Below are 20,040 nucleotides of genomic sequence, written 5' to 3' on the forward strand. Positions count from 1 at the left end.
TCCAGCTACCATTGTTTGTACTTTTGTAACGGATCCACCACAAGTAAATACAATACCAAAATATGTAAATGCATTAACAATTTCAGATTACCATCATAATAAAATTGAAGATCACTTGAAGTCTACCACTTCTTTTGAAAAGATAACTTTCGTTTTAGATACATTGACTTTTAACTTCTATGTATTGACTTTTAACTTCTATGTATTGCAATAATCATACAAGAGACATATATTGTGTTGTAGTTCTTCTGCCGAGTTTGCAAAATTTACGATATCTTCCGCATATAATAACAAGAAAACTTTAAACATATTTACATCTATTCCTTCAACACTTCTTAAAAATGTATCTTCTAAGTCGTTTAAGAACATAGAAAAAGGAAAAGGTGACAAACATTCACCTTATCTTACCCCTAGTGTACATGTAAATTCATTACTTAAATTATTCAAATACTTAACTTTTGATTTTACACATTTGTACATAGATTGAATGACATCTAAAATGTTCCCTCTTAACCCTAACTGAATAAGCTTGTACAAAAGATTTTCCCTCACAACGTAATCAAATGCTTTACTGTAGTCAACAAATAGACAAAAAAATGTTTTCCTTGATTTATTAAATGCGATATTAAACCATTTAAAACAAAAACATTATCTGTAATACTCATATTTGATCTAAAACTAGCCTGAGCTTCAATGTAGACATTATATTAACAGCTCAATTTTTTAACCTTGCATTAATTACACTTGAAAATAATTTACCAAGACTACTTAACAATTTGATACCTCTATAATTTTCTACTTCATTAACACTACATTTCTTATGTAACGGAATGACATATCCTTCTGATAATAGTAATTAATTTAATAGTGCAACATCTCTTACCTAACTACCACCGGCCAAAACAGTATTCACTTGCACTTGAATTTTCCGTCAGGATCTTTCAAAATATTTCTGTTATATAAAGACCCTGCCCTGCTTACACGTGTAATTACAAGTGTACATTAAAATCTTGATAACATAAGTATGTACAATTGTTAATTCCAATGTTTGCGTTTGCAACAAAAACACATGGACGAGTATATCTTAGTTTTCTGGTAGACTTTGTGTTGATACCATGCTGAAAAACACCAATGCAGTCAGGCACAGCCATACAATGGCGCTGATACCGAATACAAGATCTACGGTTTCACTAACATCACGCCAGGTAATAGACTCTGTATCATCATACTCGGTGACCCAGTTGTCTTTAACAACTACTTCCGGTGATTTCTTTACGTCTGCGTCTTTACTTTCCGTTAGAGCGTCCACCTTTGTATCGTTTGTATTGCGGAATTTTCGCTTGCATTTCAAAATAAACACACACGACCTCAACCACCGAGGAACCTCTGTCTCTTTGTAATAAATTCTAAGATTTACCACCGTTACGACCATAATCAAGGAGCTAAGAACTAGATTTGTGAGGAGAAAATAGCATAATATTGACATTGGCTGTGATGTTTTCGGCATGTTGTCACCAACAAGTGTTAGAAAAACGGCTATTGCAAGCAAAATTGTGATAGCAAAAGAAACTCTCTCCCCTGAATTAGCGGGTAAATAGAAAACAAGAGCATTCAGCAGTCCCATAAACAATACAGGTAACACGGCGTTAACGATTATATACGTGGGCCTTCTCTGAAGTTCAATCACAACACTGTAGGTGGGGTACATATTGTCAATTAGACCAGTAACAGCTGTTGCCTTTTTAAGTTTCCATACTCCATTTTCCGAAAATAATTTTCTAGAAACTTCCTTTTCGGCTATGTGTATGAACATTTCGCTTTTCCTTGATCCCCATGGAATGAAAGTTACCTCACAGCTTTGTTTATCAAAGGGGTAAAATGTTATATCAATGTTACACGTTGTCGTCATTACATCACCAGGGGCCCAAAGTGCAATTCCTTTGTAGTTATAGCGCACAGGGTACCAACTGTGATCAAAACCAATTGCCTTTGTCATATCAATTGGATGAGCCAGGATTAAATCCGGCTTCCAAACATTTTGATTTGATATTTTTGTCATAAATGTGTTGTTATATGCCAAAGGGTCCCATGAAATTCTTGGATCTTCCCAGAACATCCATAATATTCCTACTATTGATATCTTTTCCATGATTTCGTCAAGTTCTCGTATTGATATGAGTTCAAATGAGACATTGACAAAGACAGGTTGTGATTGGTCAATAGCAGGTCTTATATCTTTGTTATAACCAGACATTACCGTTTTGTGTAACTGACTGACATCATCTATCGTCTGTGCATCAATGAAAATCACGAGAGATACCGCGGTAAGAACTGCTCCAACATAACCAATTCTCAACATGTTGTTTGACGATTTGATTTGCTAATTCGCTTTTGTGGGTATGGTCGGCACATAAAACTAAGAAAGCATGAAAATATTAATTTACAAATATTTGTTTAACACATCCAAGTAACATTCAGATAATGAGAAAACTTTGCTTAAACATAAGTTATAAACTGATAATTTTACATTAGAAGATACAGATGAATGCCACTTAGAACAAGGCATTAGAAAAACTGATTAATACTGATATTATGTAATAAAATATAATTATGTTGTAAAATAATCAAAATAATCTGATCATTCTAAACTTTGTGTTGCAACAGCATTAGTTGCCTCCTTGTTTATTTTCCATGAATTTTTTTTTTCTAAAACTTTATGTGTTCAATAAATCTTTCTAATCTTTCTAATACATATTTTAAATATCTAAACATAACTGCTAGAAATACTCACATGTCACAAGAGCGCCTGTGTTTGAATGCTTTCATATCATTGAAACATGATTGTTTTAATCAGCCTGATATCACATGAGAAACGCTTTCCGTTGTCATAACACGTATTTCTTTTATAAATAAATCGAAAATATATTGAATTAAAATGGAGTGTCAGAGTATTTTTATAAGCCTTGTTTGTTTGTCAATATAATTTATATAATAATGAGGGGGAAAAACTCAGCTTGCCGTCCAGTTAATACTACAGTGAATTCTAATTTGTAATTAATATTGTTATTCAGTAAATTTTAATCGTTATAAATGATAGCATGACCGAATTCTCGTAAAAGGAGATCCTTCGAGTGCAATGAAAGGAATATTGAATAGTTGAAAATATTGAGTCTGTTTATGAAGACACATTCAAACTTACGCCCCGTAGCCCAGATGTTCGATTTTGAAGAATAAATGACCAGGTTTTAACATTATAATAATAATTCATCGAAACAATGCGTTGTCAAGGCGAAACAGAGGTAGATAAGTTAGGAAACTTGCACTTAAAAAGAGATACACAGTGTTAATCTATTGAGCTTCTAAGCACGGCTTAAACTTTGTTTGGTCCGGAGGTCTTCACGCATGCGCAGTACGAATTGCTATGTCCCCCTCGCGTTTCTGACAAAATTGGTCTCAAAATATATAGGTATTCGATAGAATCAGTGCAATCAATCCTAAAAGACCTGAAAAATGTAATAACAATGACGTAAAGTATATGAATCTCAGATAAATGATAAAACTAAATAATACTTCGCTGGAGGTAGATTTTTTAGATTTGACCCATTTGATTATCACATCCAAAATGTAACTTAACCATGTTAAGCAGATGATATATAAGATAGCAAAAAGTAACCGTACCTGACGACCCTTTAAATATTCTCATATATTGATGTTTAAATATTTAAAGATAATAATATAGGATATATTTACTAATTGCGTGATTATGACACAGTCGATTGGTATATAGGCTATCTCAATATATTCTGCTTTTTAAGTAATTTAAGTAAGATTTACAACGTATGTACCATTGGTAACGGTAACAGACCTTACAGATACAGTGTTGTTTAATCAAACGTAATTAAACTTTCTTCACCGATATATGATCAACTGAAAAGCATTGAATGTCAATTTAAAAAACAACTTACCAAACAGAAGTAATTATGAACATTACATATCTGTATTCAAACCCATTCTCATTCTAGTAAAATGAATTGTCGATAAACAATTAAAGCAAACAAATTTATGATCATTCGTATCAAAACGAAATTAGCTCAATAAGCTTTAAAAACAGACTTAATTGCTGGTGAAACTCAAATCTGTTTGCAATTCTCGGTAAAACGTATTTGCAACCAAAGAAATATTTAACTAGTTCAAATATTTGGCATGTCAGAAATTACAAATAGGCGGGAAAGAATATTTTCATTCTTTCAATACGAAGAAATTGATAATAAATGTACTCAATAATTAGCCATTTAATTTATAATAGAGCATAAAAAGTACATTTCAAATAGCACGTTCAAAGAAGATAAATAAATTTTAGATACTTTTAAATCAATAAAATTTGCCAGGCAGTCAACACATTTTTCTTTCCTTTTGATACACAAACTTATAAATCGTTATTTTAGGTATTTTTTATACGATTTCTCAGTTTTAATGTTGTATGCTTACTGTCTTAAACTGCTTCTTTCAGGTAGTCACGATGTTTAGTTTTATTATCTATGTATAGCAATATGGTGTCTCAGTTTTATCATTTATATGTATAAATATATTTATATTCTAATATTGTGATATAGATTTTTCATCTTTTATAACTCCATGCTGGAGTGCCATTGTACTTGTATGCTGTAATTTTTTTAACATTGTGTATATGTCTGTACAATGATGAGATGTAAATAAAGATTACTACGCTTAACTACGCTAACTTATTTTGTCACATATAGAAAACACAACCGGATCTTATTGTTATTTGTTACTGAATCACTTTGGTTGCCGTGGAAATCTTAAAGATCGAACATTTCATTATATGGAGAGAAAGCACTTCAGTGACAAATATAAATAACATTTTAACACTGTCGCTTAACCATCGACCACGACGGTTTCACTTAATTTGTTGGTAGTGAATGTAAGAATTATAGTTCTTAATTGTAAATTTATTTTATTATAATCACATAATTTTCATAGTTTAATTTTTCCGATAGTATTTACTATTAAAGACATTGTTTGACTATTTCAATTTAACATAGCTTCACTATCCCGCCAACGTAACGTCTTATTTTGTTTCCCGTAAAAAGACGTCATTAAATTGTTTTACGGTGACGTCATTAACCGTTACTTTGATTTGTAGTTTTGCCTTGGACGGAAGTGCTTAAAATTGTTGATGTATTTGTTTATTGATGTTTTCCAATGGAAAGTAGATCATAATCGGTAAGCTAGTTATTTATTATGTATGAAACTCAATATTCTAACACGACCCGCATTTTTCCCTATTGAACATAGAAGAACAGAAAGTGTGTGTTATTATGCAACAGATGCACAGTTTGACGTTCTATATTTAGACATGTGACGTAATCATTATACACGCGACGTAACCACTTAAAATCCGACGCGCTGAAAATAAGTACGGAAACAAATCAGGCGCAATTTTGCTTAGCTATCAAGTACGGCAACATTTATTTGTTGATGTCGTGTTAGAATCGAAATAATATATCCAAATTAGTGATTTTATCGCTTGATAACATCACTGTTTGTCGTTCGGATGCGCATCATTATATCACTCGGGCTACGCCCTCGTGATATAATTCCTCGCATCCGAACTCCAAACAGTGATGTTATTGAGCGATAAAATCACTGTTTGGGATATATTATTTCTTAAGTAAATTCAATATTTTTAAATGATGATGAACTTTACAATATTTGCCGTGAATTAAATTATAAACGGAATTATTTGCGGAAATATAAAATAACAATATTATTTTAATAGATTTAAGTCTATAATTGTAAAGGTGATATCGTATATTTATGATTTGTATTAGCATTATTATTTTAGACAATTTATTGTATTTTATTTAAATGCGTTGTAATCAGTATTTAGTTTGTTTATTTATTATTTTCAGAGAATCGCATTGTTGTATCACATTGATATATTATTCCATGAATGAGAATAAAGAAAAGTGTTGAAATCTGCGCATTCTTGACTATTTTTAACGGAAAACATCTACAGTGACCACCTGATCACCAGTTCTTCATTACATCTTTAAAATGCTTAGAAAAACTTTCACGTAGAGTGGTGTAATTATAACATGGTCAACAGATTCAAATTACAAAATAAAAATAGCATTATTCTTTCGTATTGAAGACGTCGAACAATAAGTCATAAAAAGGTTTTCTGTTTCAGCTGCGAAAGTCGCGTTATAAACGCAATTGAATATACATATTGCTCATTATGTCTTTTATGACATACTGGTCTTTTTAACTGTAAAATTGTTTCCGATAACTCATTTCTCATACTACTGTTGAGAAAATGCCTATCGTTTTTGCTACCCCACGTGTGACTATGTTTACAGTAAAAGCCTGCTTCAATATTTCAAAACTGGCGTCTTTTACTTTACACATTAAAAGCAAAGTTGAGCTTCTAGAAAATAATTTTGAAAATATTCAGTGTAAAAAGGATATGATGCAACTCGATATTGATGCTTTAAACGAAACATGTGACCAGAAATTTTTGGAAGTCGAACATATTGAAATTTGAGTTGACAAAATTGAACGTCAGATACAACGTGCAAATTTAAGGATTTTTGGTCTAAATGAAGATGCTGGCGAAAATGAAAGTATGCTGAAAAAGAAAATCTTGAAAGAAGTATGTTGTGTTGCATGTCTTAGCGAATCATGGTGCGATGAATCGATACAAAATGCCTATAGAGTTGGCACGGTCAACGAATTGTAATTGCCAAATTTTCTTCAGAAAATACCAAACATAGACTTTTCAAAGGCAGATATGCATTACGCGCTAAGAGAATTCGCATTTCGGATGAACTCACAACAAAGCAAAGATCAGAATTAAGCACTTTAAAATCTCAAGGTAAAGCAGGATATTATATCAAGGTGAAACTTCATATTAGACCTAACAATGATAGGCAAGAAGATACGAGGCAATTTGTGAACGCAAAAAGAAAAGTGCACATTGCGAAATTCGATGATGCATCCGAAATGAATATCAGCCCAATGACTGCCGAATCGTTTGGTGGCAAACCAATTATGATAACAAAACATTATGTGATACAAATAGTAAACAGTTTTAAGAAACGTGAATTGTCAAACAGTGTAAATAATTAAAAATCTTTTTGGTCGAAATTAAAACGCTTAACAAATCTTAAAAGTCAAGTGACAAATGATTTAAGTACTATACAATGGATACATTATATTGAGGGTCTTTTAAATCCTTGTATTGCTGATGAAAATAATGTAGAACCCATTTCAATAGATATAACTGTTGAAGAACCAGATTCTGAAATTAAACATCATATCTTTAATTCTACTATAACAGAGGATGAAGTTCATCTTGCTATTAGACACTTGAAACAAGGGAAAAAACCTGGACCAGATGAGATTATACCGGAGTTCTTTTTATATAGTATTGACATCATAAAACCTATTCTAATAAGGTTATTTTATAGGATATTTGCCTCTGGTGAGTTCCCATCAGCTTGGTGTGAATCAATTATCGTTACAATACATACAAGTAGAGTTTTTGATGCTAAAGCATCAAGTCGCCGGATAGAAATATAATTGTATTATTATAAATAAATAGAGGATATTCAAGTTTTTTCTATAAATACATGATTTATTTTCATCCAGTGGTATGAAAATAAATATTTCATGAGTGGCGTTAGCCACGAGTGAAATATGGTAATTTTCATGCCACAAGATGAAAATAAATCATGTATTTATAGAAAAAAACTTGAATTTTCTGTTTATTATATACATTTTTCTCTTTTTTGAGATTATAAAAATTGGAAAGACTTTCCCTTAAATTTTGTGTACTGGCAGAATTTAAAAGAAAGTAGTCCGGCAAGACACCAGTGAAAATACGGAAAATATGTTTCACTGCAGTGAAAAATAAATTTTTACAGTGAAAATACGGAAAATGAAAATACGCATTTTATTTTATCAATATTTCTCAATATTTCATTTATAAGTATATAATAAAAGACAATATCAATATGCAATATCGAGTATAAAGAAAAGAGGAACAATAAGTTGAGTAATGTTTATTCAAAAGCAAGTTTTCATGTTCTTGCCACAATTATATCTTTCTTGCTTTAAACTTTGTAAAAGAGTTTTATGCAATAAATTTGTGTTATTTTATAATAAAACATCATATTTGAAGCAAATTTTGTCAAGAAAATGTTATCATTATTAAATAAGCAAGTATTGTTTGGCAATATTTACCCGAGACTCATTAATTTTCGGGAGGTGTTTCGTTTAGTTTTCATAACTTATTATGATTAATGTTAACGATTTTATTGTAAGTATAATTACATGTATATATCAATTAATACTGCTCGATGGCCTAGTGGTAAGTATGACGAAGTTGGTACCTAGTAGGAGCAAGTTCGAATCTTGGACAAATCCTGTTTTCATAAATTGATTTTTATTATATCTTTTAACTATATGAAACATAAGTTGATAAATCGTGTGTTTCATTTCTAGCACTTTTTTATTTCATAATTTTGATAAATGGTTAAGTTTTGCAAAATACAAAAAATATCATAAAAGAAAACATAAAAAATCACTTTATCGAACATACAGTCTTCAATTTGAAACTTACTGAAAATCTAACACCTTGTCATCGAGGTTTGTAAAGCAAGTGATATGCTTTGTAATTGTACTTGTAATTCTGCTTTATACATATACCGTTGTACCATACAAAATATTACATTGAAATCCATATGGTTTACTTCAGAATCCGATAATTACCGATCATCGAATATTTGCAAAATGACTATAAAAATATATATGCTTAATTATTGCATAAAACAATGCAATTCTACTGTAAAAGTGGTGTCTGCATAAAAAATTATTCTTATCAAAAAATATATAATTTAGTTGAAATCAATAGTCTCGTCGTTATATACGATATAGTTAACGTTTAATTGCCTTCCAGTGCGATAAACTATCAACAAAAAGATAGTTTATTAGTTTTCTCTGTATATCCAATACGATTCCGGCCCCCTACCGTCATACCAAGATTTTGTAATTATTCATACAAAATTACTATGATTTGCAGTTTATCAGCTTCTATACCTTGTGTTACCTGTATGTCTGTCTTATCAGCCATTTGTTACTATTAATAGATTTTATAACAATAACATACAACGTGTTGTCACGTGATTCTTACAAAGAAACAGGGAGAAATAGTTTATTACTAAATAAAATAATAAAATAGAATAGGTCTCATAAGATATAAACACCCAGATAATTTAAAGTGTCATTTCAAATATCATGCATGATTTATTTATCATAAAATAGCAACGCTTGACACTTTGAAATAAGTAAAAGTACCCCTAAATTCAATGACTTATCCATAGGGATACACCATAAATTCATTTTATAAAAATTGTAATGTTGCTTTTTAAGATGTCAATATTTGAATATTTCATTTCATTGAGCAACGTTATTGTATATTTGAATTTTTGAGATTACTGAAAACAATTGTAGTCTTTAATTGTTCAGTAATTGATATGCTTTTATTTACAGATTTTATAAGGCCTTCTCCTACCATAGGTATAATATTAAACTGTTACAAATATAGTCGCCGGTTTCTACCGGCGACTAAAGAAAGGTGATGTAAATAATGTCGAAACTTATAGAGGCATTTCTCTACAAAATGTTATAAGCAAAATATATTGTTCTATCTTTGTTAACAGACTCAATTTCTTTGCACAAATGTTTAAGAAAATTTCTGAAAATCAGTCAGGTTTTAAGGCTGACTGCTCAACGATAGATAACGCATTTATATTAAAATCAATTGTTGATCGTATGTTAAGAAACAGAAGACGAAAATTGTATGTTGCTTTTGTCGATTTCCAAAAATGCTTTGACACTATTAATAGACAGCTTTTGTGGGATATATTAAAACAGAAAGGTATCAAAGGAAATTTATTTAAATCACTCCAAAGTATGTATGAAGGTGTTAAGGCATGTATACGTTGTAATGGCTCAAGAACTGATTATGTTAACAGTACTGTGGGCTTGAAGCAGGGCTGTTTGGCAAGTCCGATTTTGTTCTGTTTTTTTATTGATGAACTGGAACGATTATTGTCTGAGAGTTATGTACAAGGCATACAGCTTCATCCTGATATACTACATTTATACATGTTAATGTTTGCTGATGATGTAGCCTTAATGTCCGACACTGTAGTTGGTCTACAAAAACAATTAAACGTTTTATCAAAATTTTGTACTGATTATAAGGTCAAGGTAAACGAAGCAAAAACGAAAATTGTTGTTTTCAAGAATGGTGGCTTATTATCAAGACATGAAAAGTGGTTTTATAGAAACACAAGATTAGAAGTTGTTAACAATTTTTGTTACGTAGGTTTAATACTGACACAAAAATTGTCTCTGAATTCTATGGTCCACGAACTGTGTGTAAAAGCAAAGCGTGTATTGATATCTATTTTAAATTCATTGTATCATCATGGCCAGTTAACAAATACTGTCTTTTTTAAAATTTTTGATAATAAAATTTGTCCTCAACTATTATATGGATCTGAAATTTGGGGTCTAAATAAATTTGATGAACTTGAACGGGTACAATATTATGCTTGTAAACGGTTTATGTGCGCAAAACAAAAATCATCAAATTGTGCTGTTTTAGGTGACTGCGCGGTATCCACTATTTGTTAAGACTTACAAAAGAGCTATAAGATATTGGTTGAAAATTATAAAGATGCCTAACGAAAGAATTGTAAAAAAAATGTTATATAATGATGCTAAATGATGGCTCAAATGGTTATGTCAATTGGGTTACTACATCAGTGAAAAACTGCTTAGAAAGATACGGATTTGGTTATGTGTGGCTTAACCAAGGTGTACAAAATGAAAATGTATTTTTAAATGTTTTTGTAAATAGAGTGAAAGATATAAGCCTTCAAGAGTGGAATATGAATGTTGACGATAATTCTAAGTTAGAAAGTAACAAATTGTTTAAAAATGGTTTTTCTTTTGAGCATTATCTAAATGTTTTGGATTTGAAAAAAATTCGATTCATATACACAAACTTTAGAATTGGTAGTCTGGATATTGAAGTAAAAGGGGAAGATATACGCATACCCCATGAAATGAACGAATTTGCAAATTGTGTGATAAAAACAGTGTTGAAAATCAATATCATTTCTTACTTATACGTGACTGTTATGTTGATTTACGCAATACTTACCTGGCAAAAAAATATTACATGCAACCAAACTTGAATAAGTGTAACATAATTATGTCAACAACAAATGAATATCTTATTAAATCTGTCGCTGTTTTTTGTATTATGCATATGAAAAAAGAAAACAATATCTGCAAAATATATAATATGATAAATATTGCAACAATATATCTATAAATAATAATATTAATAAAAAATTGTTGTATTAAATGGTTAATGTAAATTGTTATGCACTTACTATGCTCTGTAGATATGTTGTGTATTATATTTTGCATGGGCTGGAGGTCAAAAAGCAAATAAATTTTGTCATTGTCATTTTAATGTAGGTAACTATTTTATTGGTCAGGAGTAATGTTTTATTCTGTTTTAATTATTGTATCTTATGCCTCCTACTCTCTTTAATTATTCCCAGTGAATATCTGAATACATCAGTAGAAATATGTAAGCTCTAAAATTTATTCTTTTTTTCTTATTTGTTAGGTTTAACGTCGCACCAACACACTAAATGTCATATGGCGACTTTCCCGCTTTAAAGGTGGAAGAAAACCTCAGTTGACCCTCTGTACATTATTTCCCTCTTTTGAAAACATAACTTTCGTTTTAGATACGTTGACTTTAAACGTCTATGTATTGCAATAATCATACAAGAGACATATATTGTGTTGTAGTTCTTCTGCTGAGTTTGCAAAAATTACGATATATTCCGCATATAATAACAAGAAAACTTTAAACATATTTACATCTATTCCTTTAACACCACTTCTTAAAAATGTATCTTCTAAGTCGTTTAAGAACATAGAAAAAAGAAAAGGTGACAAACATTAACCTTATCTTACCACCCCTAGTGTACATGTAAATTCATTACTTAAATTATTCAAATACTTAACTTTTGATTTTACACATTTGTACATAGATTGAATGACATCTAAAATTTTCCCTCTTTATCCTAACTGAATAAGCTTGTACAAAAAAAATTCCTCACAACGTAATCAAATGCTTTATTGTAGTCAACAAATAGACAAAAAATGTTTTCCTTGATTTATAAAATGCGATATTAAACCATTTTAAACAAAAACATTATCTGTAATACTCATATTTGATCTAAAACTAGCCTTAGCTTCAATGTAAACATTATATTTACAGCTCAATTTTTTAACCTTGCATTAATTACACTTGAAAATAATTTACCAATACTACCTAACAATGTGATACCTCTAAAATTTTCTACTTCATTAACACTACCTTTCTTATGTAACGGAATGACATATCCTTCTGATAATAGTAATTAATTCAATGTACCTAACTACCATATTCACTTGCATTTGAATTTTCCGTCAGGATCTTTCAAAATAATTCTGTTATATAAAGACCCTGCTTTCACGTTGTAATACAAGTGTACATTAAAATCTTCATAACATCTGCACACTTATTAATTCCAATGCTTGCGTTTGAAACAAAAACACATGGACTAGTATATTTTAGTTTTCTGGTAGACGTTGTGTTGATACCATGCTGAAAAACACCAATGCAGTCAGGCACAGCCATACAATGGCGCTGATACCGAATACAAGATCTACGGTTTCACTAACGTCACGCCAGGTAATAGACTCTGTATCGTCAGACTCGTTGACCCAGTTGTCTTTAACAACTACTTCCGGTGATTTTTTTACATCTGCGTCTTTACTTTCCGTTAGAGCGTCCACCTTTGTATCGTTTTTATGACGGAATTTTCGCTTGCATTTAAAAATAAGCACACACGACCTCAACCAGCGAGGAACCTCTGTCTCTTTGTAATAAATTCTAAGATTTACCACCGTTACGACCATAATCAAGGAGCTAAGAACTAGATTTGTGAGGAGAAAATAGCATAATATTGACATTGGCTGTGATGTTTTAGGCATGTTGTCACCAACAAGTGTTAGAAAAACGGCAATTGCAAGCAAAACTGTGATAGCTAAAGAAACTCTCTCCCCAGATTTAGCGGGTAAATAGAAAACAAGAACATTCAGCAGTCCCATAAACAATACAGGTAACACGGCGTTAACGATTATATACGTGGGCCTCCTCTGAAGTTCAATCACAACACTGTAGGTAGGGTACATATTGTCAATTAGACCAGTAACAGTTGTTGCCTTTTTAAGTTCCCATACTCCATTTTCCGAAAATAATTTTCTAGAAACTTCCTTTTCGGCTACGTGTATGAACATTTCGCTTATCCTTGATCCCCATGGAATGAAAGTTACCTCGCAGCTTTGTTTATCAAAGGGGTAAAATGTTATATCAATGTTACACGTTGTCGTCATTACATCACCAGGGGCCCAAAGTGCCATTCCATTGTATTTATAGCGCACAGGGTACCAACTGTGATCAAAACCAATTGCCTTTGTCATATCAATAGGATGAGCAAGGATTAAATCCGGCTTCCAAACATTTTGATTTGATATTCTTGTCGTAAATGTGTTGTTATATGCCAAAGGGTTCCATGAAATTCTTGGATCTTCCCAGAACATCCATAATATTCCTACTATTGATATCTTTTCCATGATTTCGTCAAGTTCTCGTATTGATATGAGTTCAAATGAGACATTGACAAAGACAGGTTGTGATTGGTCAATAGCAGGTCTGATATCTTTGTTATAACCAGACATTACAGTTTTGTGTAACTGACTGACATCATCTATCGTCTGTGCATCAATGAAAGTCACGAGAGATACCGCAGTAAGAACTGCACCAACATAACCAGTTCTCACCATGTTGTTTAACTATTTGATTTGCTGTTTCGCTTTTGTGGTATGGTCGGCACATAAAACTAAGAAAGCATGAATATATTAATTTACAAACATTTGTTTAACACATCCAAGTGACATTTAAATGAGAAATATTCCTTGAACATAAGTTATAAAATGATTATTTTAAATTAGAAGTTACAGATGAATGTCACTTAGAACAAGGTATTAGAAAAACTAATTTATAATAAGATATACTTATATTATAAAATATTCAAAATAATCTGATCATTCTAAACCTTGTGTTGCAACAGCATTAGTTGCCTCCTTGTTTATTTTCCATGAAAAGAAATTGCTAAAACTTAATGTCTTTCTAATCTTTCTAATACATATTTTAAATATCTAAACATAACTCCTAGAAATACTCACATGTCACAAGAGCGCCTGTGTTTGAATGTTTTCATATCATTGAAACAAGATTGTTTTAATCAGCTTGATATCACGTGAGACACGCTTTCCGTGGTCATAACTCGTATTTCTTTTATTAATAAATCGAAAATATATTGATTAAAATGGAGTGTCAGAGTACAAGCAAGTATTTTTATTAGCCTTGTTTGTCTTGTCAATATAATCTATATAAATTAATAATGAGGGAAAAAGCTTAGCTTGTCGTCAGAGAATTCTAATTTATAATTAATATTGCTATTCAGTACATTTTAATCGTTATAAATGATAGCATGACCGAATTCTCGTAAAAGGAGATCCTTCGAATTTTGAATAGTTGAAAATATTGAGTCTATTTATGAAGATAAATGACATATTCAAATTTAAGCCTTTGAACATTATAATAATAATTTATCGAAACAATGCGTTGTCAAGGCGAAACAGAAGTAGGTAAGTTATGAAACTTGCACTTAAAAAGCGATACATAGTGTCAACCTATTGAGCTTCTATGCACGGCTTAAACTTTGTTCGGTCCTGAGGTCTTCGCGCATGCGCAGTACGAATTTTTATGTCCTGTCGTGTATCTGACAAAATTTGGCATGTCTCCAGTTCTCAAAATATATAGGTATTCGATAGAATCAGTGCAATCAATCCCAAAAGACCTGAAAAATGTAATAACAATGACGTAAAGTATAGGGAACTCTGATAAATGATAAAACTAAATAATACTTCGCTGGAGGTAGATTGTTTAGATTTAACCCATTTGATAATCACTTGCAAAATGTAATTAACCATAAAAAGCAGAAGATATATAAGATAACCAAAAGTAACCGTACCTGACGACCGATTTAAATATTCTCATATTACATTGATGTTTAAATATTTAAATAAATAATATAGGATATAATTACTAATTGCGTGATTATGACACAGTCGATTAGTATATAGACTGCTTTTAAAGTTATTTGAGTAAGATTTACAACGTATGTTCCAGTGGTTAACGATTACAGACCTAGCAGATACAGAGTGTTGTTTAATCAAACGTAATTAAATTTCTTCACCGATATATGATAAAAGCATTGAATGTCAATTTTTAAAAAAAGCTTGCCAAACAGAAGTAATTATGAACATTACATATTTGTATTCAAAATCATTATCATTGTAGTAAAATGAATTGTCGATAAACAATTAAAGCAAACAATTATATGATCATTCGTATCAAAACAAAATTAGCTCAGTTAGCTTTAAAAACAGACTAAATTGCTGGTGAAACTCAAATCTGTTTGCAATTCTCGGTAAAACGTATTTGCAACCAAAGAAATATTTAACTAGTTCAAATATTTGGCATGTCAGAAATTACAAATAGACGGGAAAGAAAATTTTCATTCTTTCATTACGAAGAAATTGATAATAAATGTAGTCAATAATTAGTCATTCTAATTTATAATAGAACATAAAAAGTACATTTCAAATAGCACGTTCAAAGAAGATAAATAAATTTTAAATACTTTTAAATCAATAAAATTTGCCAGGCAGTCAACACATTTTTCTTTCCTTTTGATCCACAAACTTATAAATCGTTATTTTAGGTATTTTTTATACGATTTCTCAGTTTTAATGTTGTATGCTTACTGTCTTAAACTGCTTCTTTCAGGTAGTCACGATGTTTAGTTTTATTAGTCTATGTATAGCAAATGGTGTCTCAGTTTTATCATTTATATATATAAATATATTTATATTCTAATATTGTGATATAGATTTTTCATCTTTTATAACTCCATGCTTGAGTGCCACTGTACTTGTATGCTGTAACTTTTTAACATTGTGTATATGTATGTACAATGATGAGGTATAAATAAAGATTACAACGCTTAACAACCAACGCTAACTTACTTTGTCACATATAGAAAACACAACCGAATCCTATTGTTATTTGTCACTGAATCACTTTTGTGACTGTGGAAATTTTAAAGATCGAACATTTCATTATATGGAGAGAAAGCACTTCAGTGACAAATATAAGTAACATTTTAACACTGTCGCCTAACCATCGACCACGACGTTTTCATTTAATTTGTTGGTAGTGACCATCGCACCACCTGATCACCAGGACTTAATCACATCTTTAAAATGCTTAGAAAAACTTCACGTAGAGTGGTGTAATTATGAAATGTCAACAGATTCAAATTACAAAATAAAAATAACATTATTCTTTCGTATTGAAGACGTCATAAAAAGGTTTTCTGTTTCAGCTGCTAAAGTCGCGTTATGAACGCAATTGAATATACATATTGCTCATTATGTCTTTTATGACATACCGGTCTTTTTAACTGTAAAACTGTTTCCGATAACTCATTTCTAAAACTACTGTTGAGAAAAGGCCTAACGTTTTTGCTAACCCATGTGTGACTATGTTTACAGTAAAAGCCTGCTTCAATATTTCAAAACTGGCGTCTTTTACTTTACACATTAAAAGCAAAGTTGAGCTTCTAGAAAATAATTTTGAAAATATTCAGTGTAAAAAGGATATAATGCAACTCGATATTGATGCTTTAAAAGAAACATGTGACCAGAAATTTTTGGAAGTCGAACATATTGAAGTTTTAGTTGACAAAATTAAACGTCAGATACAACGTGCAAATTTAAGGATTTTTGGTCTAAATGAAGATGCTGGCGAAAATAAAAGTATGCTGAAAAAGAAAATCTTGAAAGAAGTATGTTGTGTTGCATGTCCTAGCGAATCATGGTGCGATGAATCGATACAAAATGCCTATAGAGTTGGCACTCCAGATGCAAACGGTCAACGAATTGTAATTGAAAATGTTTCTTCAGAAAATACCAAACATAGACTTTTCAAAGGCAAAGATGCATTGCGCGCTAAGAGAATTCGCATTTCGGATGAACTCACAACAAAGCAAAGATCAGAATTAAGCACTTTAAAATCTCACGGTAAAGCAGCATATAATACCTCAAGGGGAAACTTCATATAAGACCTCACAATGATAAGCAAGAACATACGAGGCAATTTGTAAACGCAAAAAGAAAAGTGCACTTTGCGGAATTCGATGATGCATCCCAAATGAATATCAGCCCAATGACTGCCGAATCGTTTGGTGGCAAACCAAGTTATGATAACAAAACTCAAATTAAGTAGCAATCTGGTCAAGGCCCTAAATTGAAACATATGAATATTGGATTTTGGGATATTGAAGGTGTTCTAAGAAAAAGTGATGAAATAGACTTTTTTGATTATTTAAAAGGTTATGACATTATCGGCTTGGCTGAAACTTGGGGAAGAAGCAACGAAGAGACAAAATACCACTAGGAACTTCATACTGAATATTTTTTTACCAGCGGTGAAAAAAGCGAAACATGGCAGAGCAATGGGAGGCATGTCCGTTTACTGCAGAAACGAAATAGCTAAATATATAAAGCGAATTGATGAAACATGCACTATTGGTATTATATTAAATATTGACAAGTCATGTACAAATACAAGTGAAAATTTATTTATGATGTTTATATACCTACAGCCACTTGAATCACCGTTCTACTCTGATAAAATATATAAAGGCATCTTCTTGTTAGATGAATACCTGACTAGAATATACACTGAATACAATTTAGCAAATGTAGTTTTAATGGGCGACCTTAAATGCACAATCGGGTGAGTTGAATGATTTTTGGTTGCAGCAGATCATTGCATACCGTCATTAGACATTATAACGACATTTTTGATTGCCCTGTTCTTGACACCAGATCTTCTCGCGATAAAATGATAAACACACAAGGCCGACATTTAATTGATTTATGCAAGATATATTTGTTAAATATAATGAATGGTAGAATCTGAAATGACAAACATATCGGTCATTTTACTTTTTCATCAACACAAGGTAGTAGTGTTATTGATTATTGTTTGGTTTCTAAAGATATAGTACATTTGATTAAAAGAGAGTTTAAAGCATTATGTGATACAAAAAGTAAACAGTTTTTAAGAAACGAGCTCAGTGAATTGTCAAACAATGTAAATTATTCAAAACTTTTTTGGTCGAAATTAAAACGCTTAACAAATCGTAAAAGTCAAGTGACAAATGATATAAGTACTATACAGTGAATTCATTATTTTGAGGGTCTTTTAAATCCTTGTATTGCTGATGAAAATAATGTAGAACCCATTTCAACAGATGAGATTATACCTGAGTTCTCTTTATATAGTATTGACATCAATACACCTATTCTAATAAGGTTATTTAATAGGATATTTGCCTCTGGTGAGTTCCCATCAGCTTGGTGTGAATAAATTATCGTTACAATACATAAGAAAGGTGATGTATATAATGTCGAAACTTATAGAGGCATTTCTCTACAAAATGTTATAAGCAAAATATATTGTTGAATCCTGGTAACAGACTCAATTTCTTTGCACAAATGTTTAAGAAAATTTCTGAAAATCAGTCAGGTTTTAAGGCTGATTGCTCAACGATATATAACGCATTTATATTAAAATCAATTGTTGATAGTATGTTAAGAAACAGAAGACGAAAATTGTATGTTGCTTTTGTCGATTTCCAAAAATGCTTTGACACTATTAATAGACAGCTTTTGTGGGATATATTAAAATAGAAAGGTATCAAAGGAATATATTTAAATCACTCCAGAGTATGTATGAAGGTGTTAAGGCATGTATATGTTGTAATGGCTCAAGAACAGTACTGTGGGCTTGAAGCAGGGCTGTTTGCCAAGTCCGATTTTGTTCTGTTTTTTTATTGATGAACTGGAACGATTATTATCTGAGAGTAATGTACAAGCCATACAGCTTCATCCGGATACATGTTAATGTTTGCTGATGATGTAGTCTTCATGTCCGACACTGTAGTTGGTCTACAAAAACAATTAAACGTTTTATCAAAGTTTTGTACTGATTATAAGGTCAAGGTAAACGAAGCAAAAACGAAAATTGTTGTTTTCAAGAATGGTGGCTTATTATCAAGACATGAAAAGTGGTTTTATAGAAACACAAGATTAGAAGTTGTTAACAATTTTTGTTACGTAAGTTTAATACTGACACAAAAATTGTCTCTGAATTCTATGGTCCACGAACTGAGTGTAAAAGCAAAGCGTGTATTGATATCTATTTTAAATTCATTGTATCATCATGGCAAGTTAACAAATACTGTCTTTTTTAAATTTTTGATAATAAAATTTGTCCTCAACTATTATATGGATTTGAAATTTGGGGTCTAAATAAATTTGATGAACTTGAACGGGTACAATATTATGCTTGTAAACGGTTTATGTGCGCAAAACAAAAATCATCAAATTATGCTGTTTTAGGTGACTGCGCGGTATCCACTATATGTTAAGACTTACAAAAGAGCTATAAGATATTGGTTGAATATTATAAAGATGCCTAACGAAAGAATTGTAAAAAAATGTTATATAATGATGCTAAATGATGGCTCAAATGCTTAGATGCCAATTGGGTTACATCAGTGAAAAACTGCTTAGAAAGATACGGATTTAGTTATGTGTGGCTTAACCAAGGTGTACAAATGAAAATGTATATTTTTGAGATTTTATTACGTACAATTTGATGAAGGTCTGGACAAA

At 31.1% G+C, this 20,040-nt stretch overlaps 2 protein-coding genes across 2 annotated transcripts; both read right to left on the bottom strand.

The window, feature by feature from the left end:
- Positions 1-209: 209 nt before the first annotated feature.
- Positions 210-2,410, bottom strand: LOC132716471 (neuronal acetylcholine receptor subunit alpha-6-like). Its single transcript, XM_060699757.1, has one exon. The coding sequence runs from the start codon at positions 2,357-2,359 to the stop codon at positions 1,085-1,087; it is 1,275 nt and encodes a 424-aa protein (XP_060555740.1). The 5' UTR covers positions 2,360-2,410; the 3' UTR covers positions 210-1,084.
- Positions 2,411-12,652: 10,242 nt separating this feature from the next.
- Positions 12,653-14,060, bottom strand: LOC132716470 (neuronal acetylcholine receptor subunit alpha-6-like). Its single transcript, XM_060699756.1, has one exon. The coding sequence runs from the start codon at positions 14,008-14,010 to the stop codon at positions 12,736-12,738; it is 1,275 nt and encodes a 424-aa protein (XP_060555739.1). The 5' UTR covers positions 14,011-14,060; the 3' UTR covers positions 12,653-12,735.
- Between the last annotated feature and the right edge of the window lie 5,980 nt (positions 14,061-20,040).

This window comes from Ruditapes philippinarum, unplaced genomic scaffold (assembly GCF_026571515.1).
Source record: "Ruditapes philippinarum isolate M1 unplaced genomic scaffold, ASM2657151v2 ctg8822_1_1_1_1, whole genome shotgun sequence".
NCBI lineage: Eukaryota > Metazoa > Mollusca > Bivalvia > Venerida > Veneridae > Ruditapes > Ruditapes philippinarum.